Genomic DNA, 15636 nt, shown 5'->3' on the forward strand with positions numbered 1-15636 from the left:
GAACAGGCGTGGCTGGGGTCAGTGGGCTAATCCTGGCACAGGATTGGTAGAGAAAATGGGAGCTATGGAGGGATCTAGAGCTGGGGAAGAGTCAGTTCACATTCATGCCTTGATGATTCCAGTTCTACCCCCTAGATTCATGCAGTCCTTTCTGAGCTCTGTCACTGTGATCTCCAGTAAACAAAGCTCTTGATACGTTTTTATAATACAGTTATTAAAATATAATTCACATATAACTCAACTATTTGAAGTATACAATTCGATAGGTTTTAGTATATTTACTGTCTTGTATGTACAATCACCACTATCTAGAACATTTCCATCACCCCAAAGAGAAAGGTCATACCTGTGAGTAGCTAATCGCCGTCTCTGTCTCCCGCAGCCCCGGCCACCACAAATCTGTTTTCTGTGTCTATGGATTTGCCTGTTGTGAACATTTCTGGGAAATGGAGTTGTGGGGACATGTGGTCTGAGCAGCTCCTTCACTTAGTGTGTTTTTTCTTTTTTAATTCTTTTTTTAAAAATATTTTATTTATTTATTCACAAAAGACACAGAGAGAGGCAGAGACACAGGCAGAGGGAGAAGCAGGCTCCATGCAGGGAGCCCAATGTGGGACTTGATCCCGGGACTCCAGGATCACGCCCCGGGCCAAAGGCAGGTGCTGAACTGCTGAGCCACCCAGTCACTCCCCTTTGCTGGGCCAGGGGCTGTTCACAAGCATGTTTGAGAGGCTGCGGGAGCATAGTGGCTTTGATATGCCCAGGCAGAGGGAGTGGGCCTAGGAGGCCGGGCCTTAGGACACAGGTGGAGGATGTTAACCTCCCTTAGGCCACTCTGGTCCTACTGCTTGTCAGCAGGCCTCTCGGGCCTCTCTGGGGAGCACTCAGCACCTCAGGGCATATCCTTCAACTGTGTCCAAAGTGCCTCCAGGGACCAGCAGACAATCCTTGATAACCCCAGGCACCTCTGTCGTCCCTCATGGAGTAAAACTAGAAGACCCGCTGCTGATGGGCCTGATTTCCATGCTGAAAAGCGCCGTTTCAGTCTCTCTCCCAGGACAGGCCAATCCAAGAGCACCTGCTGGCCTCCAGAAAAGCTGGAGCCCCAGGCTTTCCTTCTTCTGCATTTCCAAGCAGTGGTCCCAGCAGTCAGGACTTTTTATGCCTCTGTCTGGGAATCCCCCAAGCTCTAATGCATCAGGTTGCTACCCTGATCAGAGCCCATCCCTTCTCCAGAGAAAAAGAACTCCGGTCTGAGGAAACTCTTTGGTGTCTTGGGTGCTTCCAGCCCGTGGGGGTGAGTGGGAACCTGTTGTGTCCAAAGAGCATGTGTTTGGAGGAATCTCTGGTGTCTAGGTGGGAAGGGCCCTTAATTATATTACTGGATTATCAGGGGCTAGATGGGGAAATGAAGACCCAGAGAGGATGAGGCTGCTTGCCCAAAGGGCTCTTTGGAAATGAGGGTTTGGGAACTCTCATGAAGAGCTTTATGCCTTCCCCAGGATGTGTGGATCCCTTCCAGATGTCCCCTCTTGGAGACAGAGAGGCACAGACTTGCCCCAGTAAATGGCCGGGCAGAGCCAGAGTTATCTGGGAAGGGAGGGGCTAGAGGGAGGGAGGAGCCTGAGGGGTCCTTGGCAGTGGCTGCCAGTGCCTATGGGGTCCAGGCACGGAAAGAAAAAGGGGTAGGGGCTGAGCAGGCATGGAAAGAAAGCGTAAAAGGCAATAGCTGCCATGTAGAACCAGCCCAGTGTTACCATGTGGCCCAGTGTGACCCAGTCTTCCAATATTCTTTCCAAAAGGAAGCCCAAGACCCAAACTTGTGTGAAATCTGTCAATATAAATCCATTGGGGACTAATTCCAAAATGTTTTAGAACACAGTGAAGCCAAATGCCAAACAAAATGGCCAGAGGGCAAGGGGCTCGGGGAAGGCCGACTTCCTGGTGAACTCCTATGCATTCGTCAAGACCCCATGCACAGAGACTATGTCCATAGTTTTTTTTTTTTTTTTTTTTTAAGATTTTATTTATTTATTCATAGAGATGCAGAGAGAGAGAAAGAGAGGCAGAGACACAGGCAGAGGGAGAAGCAGGCTCCATGCAGAGAGCCTGATGTGGGACTCCATCCAGGGTCTCCAGATCACGCCCTGGGCTGCAGGTGGTGCTAAACCGCTGCGCCACCGGGGCTGCCCGAGACTACGTCCATAGTAACATCTTCCATGATCCTTCCCAGTTAGACTTTGATGTCCTTGCACCTCTTATTATATGACCCTGTAAGCCTCCCTCCAGTCCTACCCGATTCATCTCATTACTTAGTGCCCAGCAGGCACAGAGTTGATGTTCAATGAATGTTGAATGTTTATCAAGAAATCCATTTATTTACTGAATATTAATATAGACATTCAAGGAGGGGATCCCTGGGTGGTGCAGTGGTTTGGTGCCTGCCTTTGGTCCAGGGCGCGATCCTGGAGACCCGGGATCGAGTCCCACGTCGGGCTCCCGGTGCATGGGGCCTGCTTCTCCCTCTGCCTGTGTCTCTGCCTCTCTCTCTCTCACTGTGTGCCTATCATTAAAAAAAAAAAAAAAAAAAAAAAAAAAGACATTCAAGGATGCTTTGTAGTTAACTTGGGCAGGGTAAGAGAAGGGAACTGGCATTAGTGAGTGCCTGCTATATAGCAGCCCCTTGCTATGCAGGGTCTTGGGTAGAGGACACCATCCAGCTGTGTGGCTCTGCAGGAGGTAGATGCTGAAGACATACCCTGAGGACACAGCTCACCTGAAGGTGTGGCATCAGCAGATGCCTGGAATACCTTTTTGGGAAGTTAAATCATCCAGGATTTCCTCCCTACTCCCTACTCCCACTTCACTGCCCAGTGGAGTCCACTGCCCACCCACTGTCCAGACTTGGGGGTGGCATCTGTTAGGTGTCCATTCTCTGCTGCAGCCAGGTGCCTCCCCTGTTCCCTGCCAGCTCCTGCTCAGGCCCACTCCCCCCACCTGTGCCTGCTGGGTGACTCTTCTGTCACCTGATCTTCCCTAGTGGGTGGTGTCTCCTTTCAAGTGTCCTTTCCAGAACAGCCCGTCCTGACTCTCCCAGGACACAGGCTCTCAGCTCTGCCGTCCTGGGTCCTTCAACATCCTGGCCTGGCATCTCCATTTGGGTCAGAATGCCTTCCTCCCGGTAGTGCTGTGGGGGTTTTGGGGAGTGTGGGGGTGGAGGAAGGTCTCTGTTTCTTTTTTTTTTTTTTTAAGATTTTATTTATTTATTCATGAGAGACACACACAGAGAGAGAGGCAGAGACACAGGCTGAGGGAAAAGCAGGCTCCATGCAGGGAGCCGGACGTGGGACTCGATTCTGGGTCTCCAGGATCACACCCTGGGCTGAAGGTGGCGCTAAACCGCTGAGCCACCGAGGCTGCCCAAGGTCTCTGTTTCAATCCCATTTCCCCGTTCTAGAGTTCCCCCATTGTTGTCCTGAACTTCTGTCCACCCCTTCTAGTGGATGATGGGATGTTGGGGACTCAAGGGGGTTGGGAACACCAGGAAAGGACAGGCCACCTGCACATCTGGCCAGCTGACTTGGGGGCAGCTTGCAAAAACTTCCTTGCTTTCAAAAAATGGAAAAAACGCAAGTGTTGGTGAGGATGTGGAGAAGTGGGACCTTCCCACACAGCTGGCCGAATGTAAAGTAGGGAAGCTGCTGTGGAAAACGGTTTGGTGGTTCCTCAGACAGTTACACACAGTCACCATGTGACCTGGCAGCTGCTCCCGGAGGTGTACACCCACCCAAAAGCACGAGAGCAGGTGATGAGACAATCAGGCAGATCCTTGTACACAGATGTTCACGGCAGCACTAGTCACACTAGCCAAAAGGTGGAAACAGCTCAGATGCCCACTGTGGCATATCCACACATGGGAATAGTATTCAGCCATGAAAAGGAATGGAGCACTGACTCACTAGAGCATGGATGAGCCTTGAAAACGTGATGCTAGGTAACAGAAGCGAACACAAATGATTCCATTTATTCAAAATGTCCAGAAAAGGCAAATCCATGGAGATAGAAAGCAGATGGTGGTCACCAGAGGCTAGGGGCAGGGGAAGAGGGTATTGGGGAGTGACCATTAATGGTTATGGAGTTTCTTTTGGGGTGATGAAAATGCTGTGGAACTAAAAAAAAAAAATGTTGTGGAACTAGACAGAGGTGGTGATTGCACGGCATTGTGAATGTACTAAAAAGCTGCTGGATTGTATATTTTTAAATGGTCGATTTTAAGTGTATATTACTACAGTTTTGGTTTCTTTGTTTTGTTTTTTCTTTTTGTTTAAAAAAAAGAAAAACACCTTGCTGTGAGAAAGGGAGAGAGGATAGGGTTTGGGTCTGGCTGGGGCAGTGACTTAGCATGCTAGGATCCATCTGCGTGACCTGCATGGAAGAGAAATGCTCTGCATCTGCACACCTGCTGGGATGTTACATGCCCACCCACCCCATTCCACCCCACCCCACCCCACCTCCGCTCCCACAGACTGCCAGTGCACAGATGCCCTTAGCCACTGGGGAGGAGAGGGCTTGACCAGAAGGCCAGTAACAAATGGGAAAACATATGTGACTTTAATGTCAGATGAAAAGGGAAGAAAAAAATTGTACTTAAGCTCTGATTTTAACAACTTTGGCCAAAGTAGCAATGTTTTTTTTTTTTTTTTTAAGATTTTACTTATTTATCCATGAGAGACACAGAGAGGCAGAGACACAAGGCAGAGGGAGAAGCAGGCTCCATGCAGAGAACCTAGTGTGGGACTCGAACCCGGGACCCCAGGATCATGCCCTGGGCTGAAGGCGGCGCTAACCTGCTGAGCCACCCGGGCTGCCCAAGCAGTGGTCTTATTAGCAGTGGTCTTAGTAAGAATATCAGAAGAGAATGTAGGCAAAAGAAAGCAGATTTATGAGGGTGGCAGCATGTGAGTCGTGCTGTTTCTTCTCCTTGGACTCCTTGTCCCGTTATTTGTAATAAGACCCTGAGGCAGGTGGGGAGGCACCAGGACTGCAGGTCTGGCTATTGAGAAGGCGAACAATGAACAGGTGGCCCGTAGCTTTCATCTCCAGAGGGACGCTGACTGCACAGAACGTGAGCACAGGCCGCCTTCGAGTTCTTAAAATAGCGCCCTCGGCAAGCTGCAAAGGCCCCGGGAGGGTGGGGAATTTGGGCTGTGGCAGAATGTGGAGTGGGTGCCGGTGGTGGCCGCCAGGAATTCATTAGCAGCATCTCTGCCTCCTCCAGACGGAGCCAGGCGGGGAGGAAAGCATCTCCGAGGCAGAGAAGGTGGCCATGGATCTCAAGGACCCCAACCGCCCCCGGTTCACGCTGCAGGAGCTGCGGGACGTACTCCATGAGAGGAATGAACTCAAGTCCAAAGTGTTTTTGTTGCAGGAGGAGCTGGCGTACTATAAGAGGTGAGTGTCCCGGGAGCTCCCAGGCTGGCTCCTTTCTGGGGTTGTACGAAGTCTTGGGAAGACAAGGATTGCATCTGTCTCCATTCTGGGGCTCCTGTCTGGCCTGAAGTACTTGGACACACGTTCTCAGTCCCTTTCTGAAACTCTTAGGTTCAGGTGCATTTTATAATTCAGAACTTCCCGGCTGTTAGGAAGGAATAGTCCACAGACTGTGTATACGTGATATACACCACTACGGTCCGGGGCAACTCCCCCAAATCAAACATGTTAATATTTTTACAGTGAGAGATGTGAATACTCATACTAAATAGGATAACCATTACAATCAGGCTCAGGAAAGTTCATTTCAGGTTTTGCCACCAAATGAATGACCAAAAATGAATTTTCATTTTTAGAGCTTTTTGGATTTTAGAATTGCAGATAAGAGACGGTAGAGCTGTACAGCGTTCGTGTGTGTTCATTCAGCCCACGGCCAGTGAGCTCCTTGCATTTATTAGAGTTGTACTGTCTGATATGGTAGCCACTAGCTGTATGGCTATTTACATTTATATAAGTTAAAATAAAGTTCAAAATCCAATTATGGGATGCCTGGGTGGCTCAGCAGTTGAGCACCTGCGTTCGGTTCAGGGCATGATCCTGGGGTCCTGGGATCAAATCCTGCATCAGGCTCCATGCATGGAGCCTGCTTCTCTCTCTGCTTATGTCTCTGCCTCTCTCTCAATATATATCTCTCATGAATAAATAAAATCTTTAAATAAAGATTAGGGATCTCTGGGTGGCGCAGCGGTTTGGCGCCTGCCTTTGGCCCAGGGCGCGATCCTAGAGACCTGGGATCGAATCCCACGTCAGGCTCTCGGTGCATGGAGCCTGCTTCTCCCTCTGCCTATGTCTCTGCCTCTCTCTCTCTCTGTGTGTGACTATCATAAATAAATTTAAAAAATTAAAAAAAAAGAACTTTTAAATAAAGATTAATAAATAAAATCCAGTTCCTCAGGTGTACTCACCACATACTCATTCAGCTTCATACACACTACCCCTATTGTTGGTTTCTCAAGACACCCCACACTTGTTTCTACCGCAGGACCTTTGCACATGCTGGTCTTGTAGCTGGGAAAACATTTCCCTTGGCTCTTCCCATGGTTCACTCCTGGTCATTCAGGATTCAGATCAGAGGTCACCTCAGTGAGGCTTCCCTGCCCCATTACCATCCATCCAAAGGAATGCCCTGTTCTGGTCACTGTCACTTCACTTGATTTTACTTTTTTTATGGCCCTTCACCATCTTATTTCAAGCCTGTTCATTAATGTGCTTGTTTTATTGTCCGTTTCCATATCAGGCTATGACAACATGAGATTAGAAACCTTATTTGTCTTGCTCATGGCTAAGTTCTGAAGTCTTAGAGTAGAGCTTAGCATGGAGTAGGTGCACAACAAATACCTCTTAAACAGGAAGCCAGAAGGAAGGACAGATGCACCAGGTGTGGTCCCTGATCCAGTAGGGAAAATAAGAGGTGCACAGAAAATACAGTGCCACATATTTTTATTGAAAACCCACTCTAGGGCAGCCCTGGTGGCGCAGCAGTTTGGCGCCGCCTGCAGCCCTGGGTGTGATCCTGGAGACCTAGGATCGAGTCCCGCATCGGGCTCCCTGCATGGAGCCTGCTTCTATTCCTCTGCCTTTGTCTCTGCCTCTCTCTCTGTGTCTATGAATAAATAAATAAAATCTTAAAAAAAAAAAATGAAAACCCACTCTACTCCTGGCACACAAGAAAGTTTCACTGATACTGTGTGAACTGGCTGTTCAAAGGGAGAGACCACTTCTTAGGATGGGGGTGGAGGTAGAAATCAGGAAGACTTCATGGAGGGGGTGGCATTTGAATTGGGCTTTCCCTAAAGGATCGGGTACTGTCCAGGTATGGGAGAGCCGTATTCCAGATGGAAGAGACCACAAAGAGATGGAGACAACATTTGGCAAGGTCAGGAAACAGGAAGTACTTCTATGTGGCTAGAGTCTTCAAAGGAAACTGAAAATTGCCTTTTTGAGATGTGGGTTCCTTTCCTGAAATTCTTCACATTTGACCCACTAGACCAAAGAGACCATAGGTACCTATGTCCACTGCCTTCAGGGCTGACCCCTTCTCTTAGCTGGCCATAGCCATTGCTAAGAGGCCAGTTCCCTGGGCGAAGAGACTGTTGGGGCACAGGCCACTTTTGCCATCTTCCTTGGTCCCCTTATTCCCAGTATAAGCCCTACCAGACCATCAGACAACACCCTTCTGGAATATTCCAGCTCTCACAGAATTTTTGCCTCTCTTATTTCACGCCTCTCAACTCCTTCCAGTGAAGAAATAGAAGAGGAAAATCGAATACCCCAACCTCCACCAGTCGTCCACCCGAGAATGTCTCCCCAGCCGGAGTCTGGGATCAAGCGACTGTAAGTGATGTGCTTGCAGAGTGTGGGGCTGCTCACTCATGGCTGACCTGGTGGTTCACATAGCCTCTTACTTCCAGGCACCTGCTCCAGGGCCAGGCTTGTCACTAACCACCTCTGCTGAGATAGGCTTAACCCCTGGAGCATGTTGGGCCTGGCCCTCAACTTTGAGTTCATCTTCACACCTGAATGCTGAGTTCCTCCTGGGGGTCCCCAGGCAGAGAGGTTTGGGTAAGGCTGAGAGGGTGGAAAGGGGGCTTGGGGTCTGTGGCTAAAGTTCAGGGCTTGAGTGTGTCAGGTGGAGCATGTCTCTGAGCAGCAAGTAAGGCTGGTGGGGGAGATTGATGCTTCCAAAGGATTTACAACCCCAGCTTGCAAAGATCTGCAGTGGCCCCTGGTCCACCTCATCTGTGTGTTTCTGTGATGATTCTTCCACGCCCCCATTCCCCAGTAAGTATTTTTTGCTACATAATAATACATGCAGAGCCAGGCCCTGCTTGGTGTGGGCAACACATAAGAAAGAAAGAACTTAGCCTTGCCTTCAACAAGACCTTAAGCTACTTGAGTCTTTCTTTATGTCAGAAGATCCCTTTGAGGTTCTGAGAGTTTGTAGACCCTCCCTAGGGGGAGGAGAAAAACTACACATACAGTTTCGCATACAGTTTCAGGTTTGTTGACCTTTGCAGCCCTTCAGATAAAAGGTGAAAACCTGTGGTCTAGTTAGCTAATATGTGCTAAGAGCCTACTATGTGCCAGGTACCATTCCTGCAGATAGGTGATCTCATTGAGTCCCCACCATACCCCTGTGTCATAGAGGCACTGTCATTCCCATTTTACAGTTAAGGAAACTGAGGCAGCTGCCTAAGGACATTCAGCTCTTAAGAGGCAGAGCCAGGGTTCAAACCTAGGCAGCCTGGCTCCAGAGCCCACATTTCCAGCTATTTGAAGGGTGTGCATCCTCACACTGTCATCTTGTAGCCTTGTTATCTCTCCCAAGAGGGTCTTCCTGGCTCTTGACCTTCCAGCTGTACCCATGGCTTATTACAGAAGAGGCCTCCTCTTTTTCTCCCAAACTTTGGCAGAGGCTTGGGTTGGAAAGCCACTAGGAGAGTGTGTGGAGAGTAATTGGGGTATTACTTGTGTGCGTCAACCTTTAAAAACCAGTTACATTAGGAAATTCTTGGCTAGCTCTTACCCTGTGAAGTGACTTAATGCTCAGTAGTGGTGGACCGGAAGGGGAATGCAGAATGTGTGCAGCTTTGTGGCTGCTGGAGTCTCTACTCTTGGGAAGAGGTGGCTGCCCTATAGAGTGTGTGCGTGAACCCGTAGCTCCTTCCCCAGCCTCTCTTGCCAGCCTCACATTGTTTATTTGCTTGCCCCTCGATCTCTGCATGGAATCTCTGGTTCTGGTTAGGGATCCGTACTTACTGGGAGTGAAGCTTGGAACCAGAAAGCCTTCCTCTGAATCCCAACACCATTTGGCCATGTATTAGTAATCTAACATTGGCAATTGAAATTCAGCTCTAACTTAAAAACTGTTGGCTAAGGAATCCAAAATTCCCAGGACATGCTGGCTTCAGGTTCAGCTGGATCCAGGCCTTGTCATCAGGTCTCTGCCTCATTCCCTCTACCTCTGGCTTGGTTTCCCTTTATGTGGGCTGTATTCTTGCACACACTGTCCCTCAGGATGCCAACATGGCAGACATCAGCTCAGGCTTCTACTTTTGTCTACAACTCCAGTGGGAAGAGAATTTTCCACAGAGTCATGAAATTGAGTCTTACTGGCTCAGACTGGGTCACATGACCTCCATTCCAACCACAGGGCAGTGCATCCATTGGACAGATCCAGGTCTCCCTATGCCTGGGGCTGGGATAGCTCTAACTTGGTCTCGTTCAGATGGATGGAAATTAGGGGAAGTACAGGCCCCAGGCAGATCAGAGGGCTTGGCAGACAGAAGGAATGGGCATCCGCTGTAGCCTTATGGAGAGGGAGCCCTTTAGTCTCGATCTATGATGTACTCGGTCCCCAGGGAAACTCTCACCTTTGGGTGGGAGAAATGCTAAGAAATGGGATTTCCCCAGTGCTAAGAAATGGGATTGACTTTGCTTAAACTCTGAGCCACCTGCCAGCCCCACGCACAGGTAAGGTCAAGCATAATCGATTCTGTGTTTTAACCCAAAGTATAGCTTTGGGTTAAAAGCTGGGGGGAGCAGAGTCTGCCCCTGGGCTGAGGAGGGGCGGGACCAAGAGAGCAGCCCTGGGCTTCCTTAACAGTTCATTGCGAGGTCTTTCAAAGTCAGTTTTTAGCATCTTCCTGTGTGTTGCATGTACCACACCTCCAGCGCTGTAATTCTGAGACGTGTGCATTTCTGAGCCTGCCTTCCAAAAGCTGGGCTGCCCTGATTTTGTGGTCAGTTTTCTGCTCTGGTCCACTTTCCTCAAAGACAGGCAATTAAGAGCTGGCTTTTACAAATCCCAAACTGGGTAAAATCCAGAGGAAAGTTATCAGAATTAGCCAACAATCTTCTTCCCACTGGTTCTTCTACTCACACCTGAATAGGCTGTGGTGTTGAGTCCTCTTTTCCAGATTGTTCCACAAAGGATCCTGGGCTTTTTTTCCCCGTTAGTGTGGCTTCTGACTGTTCAGCAAGACCTGGGGCTCTGAGCCTGGTAGGAGAAGCAGCTGGAATTGGGGAGCCAGAGAGACAGAAACAGAGAGGGAGGGAGTTCAGAATCCCCCATCCAGAGGGTGCAGGTGGCCAGTCCTGTGGCCACCCCAGCCTTCTAGGGGATGATTAGAGGATCAGACTGGCACAAAAGGCTTTTTACCAGCCCAGGCAGGACACTGGTTGCCATTGTCCATCTCGGCTGCTGACGGGGAGCCGCATCAGTGCGGCCCATGATCCCAGAGCCAAGGGTAGGGACTCATCTTCCCTGGGGCCTGGAGCAGGGACTGGCAAGTCTTAAGACAATTTCATGCCTATCTCCCTTTCCATCCCTCACACCTCTGGCACCTGATGGGTCCACCTGTCCCTTCACCCTTGCTTTTGTGGAATAGTGGTTGCACAGCCTCTATGGTACAAGGTTGTGGCTGCTTTCCAGCTGAGCCTCACGCCCTAGACCAGTTTCCTCCATCCACCAACTCGTGAACAGTAACTACCACGGAGGTTTGAAGCAGCTTCATCAGCTCACACCACCTAAGGCATCTTCCACCCTGTCAGAGACTCAGAGTGGGAATGATTAGCCCCATTTCTCAGATGAGTCAATGGGCCTGGAGAAGCCCGTTGACTTCCCCTTAGATCATACGATTGGGAAGGGTCAAAGCTGGGATTCGAACCTATTCCTTCTGCCTCCCAGCCCCCTTCCCCTCAGCCCATGCCAAGTCACCAGCTGCGGGCTGACTGCCCAGTTCCCTTATCTCTCAAGTGCACCACGAGCCAGGGACATCAGCGTCTGCATTTCTGAGCTGCTGAAGGGAACCAGAAACTCCTGCTGCCGGTCCAAACTGTGCCCAGAAGACGGTCCAAGAATAGCTTGTGACTGAGCAGCTGCCGGCTGGAGAGTCCAGGTTGGCACCGCCTGGGAAGGTCACGAGGCAGCGCTGAGTGACTCCAGCGCTGTCCTCCATGGCCACCAGGCACCAGCGCCCCCTTTGTGCGGTATCCGTCCCTCAATCAAAGGCCTGCAGACTCACAGCAGCTCTCTGCTGAACGGGGTGCGGGGGCTGACCCGGGAGGCAGGAAGCAGGCAGCAGGGACACAGGGACAGCCAAGGAAGCTATGGAGCAGAACAGCTGGTCACACACACTGGCAAGGTCGGCCTTCAGAGTAGGTGGCCCCCGAAGCATCAAACAGAGGCAGGAGTGCATTCTATCCCTGTCCTACCCACCACCCTCCTCACTTGAGCCCAGAAATAGCTTCTTCACAGCTGCCTGTTGGGCCGCCTGAAATGCCACCGTCACCACTTCTTTGGATTGAGTCTTCTGGAAACCAACAGCGAGGAGGGAGTAGGTAAAACCAGCTACACCATATCCAGAACATAAACTTTTGACTGATATAAGCCAGTCTTTTTTCGAGGAAGAGGCTGCCCCTCTAAAGGAAGTGGTCCCTGCAGGGAGGCACTTGGAATAAGGCCGGGAGTTCAGTTACTCGGCCAGAACTCTCCAGGTGTCCCAGGGCCCTTGGGTACCGATCTGACCCCTGATGGGACCTCAAATGAAGTCCAGCATTTCCAGGTGGGCAAACATGTCACCTTGTGTCTTTGGGGGGGGGTCCCTGTTAGGCCGAGAGGGGTCCCAGCAGAGGTCGGAGCAGAACCATGTGGCTCGGAGTCCCCTGGAAAGCCAGCCGTGCCTGACAGCCTGGTCTTGGGGGATTGGGCCCATTTGTTTGACAAAAGGTATCCCCTTTTGTCATCACCATGATTAGACACCTATGTGGTTCTGCCAACATGCCAACTCTCCAGCTACTCCGTGAAGTGTATTGGAGGTAAATCCAAACACAGGTAATCCCAAACTTCATCTGAAACAGTCATTCCTCTTTTCCCAGCCAGCATCTAAAAAAGAAAAATCAAAATTGTTCAAAATAAGCTCTGGTGGCTTGACTGGAGTCTTGTCTTCATTTTGCTTGTCAAAACAAGGGACTATCAGCTCTGATTTATGCCAGGAGGGTGGCTCATGCAGGCTCCCTGCCACAGCTCTCCTGCCCAGCCCACCCTGGCTGCCTCTTCTCTCCTGGGTGCCCCCTGGCTGCCTTTGGGGCACGGAGCCTGCAGTGCATGGCAGTTGGGGGAGATGTGTTAGAAGACACCCGAGGGTGTCACCACTAACCCACGGCAGGTTTGACTCCTTCCTTCCCAAACCCCGGGCCACCGTGTCTTCCCTTCGGGCTGTGTGAGTGTGCTGGGGCTGCTGCCGTCAAGGACCACAGCTCGGAGCCTTTGTCCCACGCTTTGGAGGCGGGGTGTCCCAGAGCCAGGTGTTGGCAGGGTCCCTTCCTTACGAGGGCTGTGAGAGAACATTTGGTGCCTCTCCCAGTTTCAGTGGTTTGCTGGCAATCTTTGGCCTTTTCGGCATGTAGAAGCATCGCCTGTACCCCTGCCCTCATCTTCACATAGCGGTCCTCCTGTGTGTGTGCCTGTGTCCTGATTTCCCCTTTTACAAAGATCTACTCTTCTCTAGTATAACTTTATCTTAATGGATTACTTCTACGAGGATCCTATCTCCAGATACAATCGCTTTCTCAGGTGCGGGGGTTAGGGCTTCACCAGGATTTTGAGGAGGGAGATTCAGTTCCACCCATGACATCTACCAGAAGCAAACCCTTCAGCTGGTATGTGTGGAATGTGTTTATTTTTCATGCCTCCCTGTTTTTATCTTCTCTGTGTCTATCTGTACTTTTCTAACCAGGATCTTTACAGCCATAATGCCCATGGTAGCAGCTGGACTGATCATAGATGACCCCACACTGCAGCCCATCCGACGACTTGTTGCCCTTGTAGGCACTGTGTTTTTCTAGTTTCGTTTTGAGCTATGCCTTTGGAATGTGTGCTGCGAATCTGCTGAGGCTGGCCCGCCTTCCTTGGCCACTTTAGCTGCATGGCCATCACCTGCGTGTTGCCATGTGAAGTGGGTGTCGAGTGTGATTTCAAACGTGCACTCGTGAGTCTCGGTCTGCACGAGTGATGCCGTGCAATTCTCGGCTCTGTCACCGATAATTCTTTTTGTCTTTTTCTGTTTCCATCCTAAAAACCACCTTGTCCATGATCCAGTAAAGAAGGTCCTTTAAGTGACGGGTCAGTAATCAACGCCCACTGTGCCCGCCCCCTCCCTCCACCATGGACCCTCACCCTCAGAGTGACACTAACGCTGTGTTTTTGACTTTCATACCCTAGCTTTCTAAACCGCTTTGTTTCGCCAAGCCAGTATTGGAAAGCCATTTGGTCTTTTAAAAAAAGGAAGAGCAGAAGAGGGGACCAATGCTTTCTTTCTCTCTATGTCCCCTTGAACAGGAAGTGGCATGTGGCTTTCCCGCTTGAGTCAGGTAGAGGTGAAATGTTACAGTGATGTGTGGCAGCTGTATTTTTGGCCAGCTAATTGCCCTGATTTCACCATGGAAAGGGCTCACAAATAACCCGGTATGAACATTGTGCCTTCATTGATCAGTATACATATCTGTTGTAGAGAAAAGAAACTTTCACTGGGAGGGAGAATTTCTCCAGATACACGTGGCTTGCCCCAACTTTACAATGAAAAACCACTTTATTCCTGGTAGGAGGTGATCGTAGGATCCAGTAGCCACAGAATAGTAAAATCATTTTCACCCAGATGTGATTAAAATGGAACTAACTCCATAGGCCACAGCACTGTAGGGGGAAAAAAAAAGACTAATAGGTGAACAGCCAGAGGGAAGTAAAAATAGTTGCTCTAAAGCTTCAGTTTCTCAGCAGTGCATTTCTATTCCTGCCCCTGGGAAACATAACATAGCTATTCTCTCTCTCCAAGTTCAGAAACCAAAATTCAAGAGTAACAACTCAGTGAGAATAGAATGAATCTCATTAGAAAGTAGGAGTATCAAAGGACAGTGAGCAGGTTAGGAAAGATTTTTGGAGGAAATTAAAAGTGGGCCACTTCGAGTTTACTGGCCAGGGTCCTGGCCTTTGGAGCTGGAGCTAAAGCAGACCTTGTTTTAAATGGGCCAGTTTTGGGGCACCTGGATGGCTCAGTCTGTTAAAGGTTCGACTCTTGATTTCAGCCCAGGTCATGATCTCAGGGTTGTGGAACTAAGCACGGTGTCGAGCTCTTGCACTGGGCGTGGCACCTGATTAAGATGCTCTATCTCCCTCTCCCCCAGCCCCCCTCCAAAAAAAATTAATGGGCCAGTTTAGGAGTGCCTAGATGGTTTAGTCCACAGAGCGTGTGCCCCCCCCCCTTTTTTAAGAAAGGGCACAGGGGTTGGGTGGGGGGCAGAGGGAGAAGGAGAGAGAGAATTTTAAGCAGGCTCCATACCCAGCACAGGGCCAAACACAGGCCTCAATCTGAAGACCCTGAGATCATGACCCGAGCTGAAATCAAGTCAGACACTTAATTGACTGAGCCGCCCAGACACCCGGAGCGTGTGACTCTTAACCTCAGGTTTGTGAGTTCAAGCCCTACATTGGGTGTGGAGCCTATTTAAAATAAAATTTTTTTAAAGTTTTTTTCTTTTTTTAAATGGGCCAGTTTATAAGCTTTTTGCCTGTGATTTCTACCTTCATCCTTCAGGCATCAGATGGTTCACTTTGATCAATGATCAGTAGTCACAGCTATTTTTGGTTTGGGGTTTGTTTTTTTTGAGAGAGAGTGAGTGGGGCGGGAGGGATAAAGGGAGGTCGGACAGAGGGAGAGGGAGAAACAGAATCTTAAGCAGGCTCTATGCTGAGCAGATCCTGACACAGGGCTCCATCTCATGATCCTGAGATCATGACCTGAGCCACCCAGATGCCCCAGTAATCACAGATGTTTTAAAAAGACCTCTTGGGGGGATCCCTGGGTGGCGCAGCGGTTTGGCGCCTGCCTCTGGCCCAGGGCGCGATCCTGGAGACCCGGGATCGAATCCCACGTCGGGCTCCCGGTGCATGGAGCCTGCTTCTCCCTCTGCCTGTGTCTCTGCCTCTCTCTCTCTCTCTCTGTGTGACTATCATGAATAATATTAAAAAAATAAAATAAAATAAAATAATAAAAAGACCTCTTGGGGATCCCTGGGTGGCACAGCGGT

General features: G+C 49.9%; 2 protein-coding genes across 7 annotated transcripts in view; one reads left to right on the top strand and one right to left on the bottom strand.

The window, feature by feature from the left end:
* TMED2 (transmembrane p24 trafficking protein 2) overlaps nucleotides 1–15636 on the bottom strand; it is a 168451-nt gene that overhangs the window by 61340 nt on the left and 91475 nt on the right. The window lies entirely within an intron of this gene.
* Nucleotides 1–15636, top strand: part of RILPL1 (Rab interacting lysosomal protein like 1) — a 44653-nt gene that overhangs the window by 26373 nt on the left and 2644 nt on the right. Inside the window, exons 5-8 of one of the 4 annotated variants that reach the window (XM_035706404.2) lie at nucleotides 5279–5451; nucleotides 7792–7884; nucleotides 13290–13377; nucleotides 13652–13675. In XM_035706404.2, the coding sequence (XP_035562297.1) occupies nucleotides 5279–5451; nucleotides 7792–7884; nucleotides 13290–13377; nucleotides 13652–13654 (357 nt within the window). In that variant the 3' untranslated portion in view covers nucleotides 13655–13675. Of the gene's footprint in view, nucleotides 1–5278; nucleotides 5452–7791; nucleotides 7885–13289; nucleotides 13378–13651; nucleotides 13676–15636 lie in introns of those variants that run through there. The other 3 variants (XM_025473689.3, XM_025473686.3, XM_025473688.3) reach the window with 3 other exon arrangements.

Source organism: Canis lupus, chromosome 26, assembly GCF_003254725.2.
Source record: "Canis lupus dingo isolate Sandy chromosome 26, ASM325472v2, whole genome shotgun sequence".
Lineage (NCBI taxonomy): Eukaryota > Metazoa > Chordata > Mammalia > Carnivora > Canidae > Canis > Canis lupus.